This window comes from Penaeus monodon, chromosome 21 (assembly GCF_015228065.2).
Source record: "Penaeus monodon isolate SGIC_2016 chromosome 21, NSTDA_Pmon_1, whole genome shotgun sequence".
NCBI classification, from domain to species: Eukaryota; Metazoa; Arthropoda; class Malacostraca; order Decapoda; family Penaeidae; genus Penaeus; species Penaeus monodon.
In genome coordinates this window covers 19241183-19241431 of record NC_051406.1, presented here as the reverse complement: position 1 = coordinate 19241431, position 249 = coordinate 19241183, and the positions used below count along the sequence as shown (strand labels likewise).

At 45.0% G+C, this 249-nt stretch overlaps 1 protein-coding gene across 1 annotated transcript in view; it reads right to left on the bottom strand.

Annotated features, from left to right (window-relative positions):
* The window catches only part of LOC119586304 (adhesion G-protein coupled receptor D1-like), a gene marked incomplete at its 3' end in the record, with an annotated part of 16586 nt that overhangs the window by 12591 nt on the left and 3746 nt on the right, over positions 1-249 (bottom strand). Inside the window, 1 exon segment of the mRNA XM_037935010.1 lies at positions 16-184. Coding sequence (XP_037790938.1) covers positions 16-184 — 169 coding nt within the window.

Sequence of the window (249 nt, the reverse complement as noted above, 5' to 3'; positions counted from 1 at the left end):
GTTATCAGTTCTCACCCGTAGACAAGACGTATCGCTTGGGCTCGTTTTCCAGATTATTAATGGTCCAGAATATGTCGTAGCTGAATTCAGCCTTTTCCCAGATGCTGATGCTGAAGCCCTTGGAACAGATGTTTGGGTCTTTCGTGCAGTCACCGGCGCTCTCGTAATTCTGCTTCACTAAACACTGAAATTAAATCGATTAAGACGTCACTCAGTTGCACGTCCTCTGTCACATTCTAATAGCTGCAT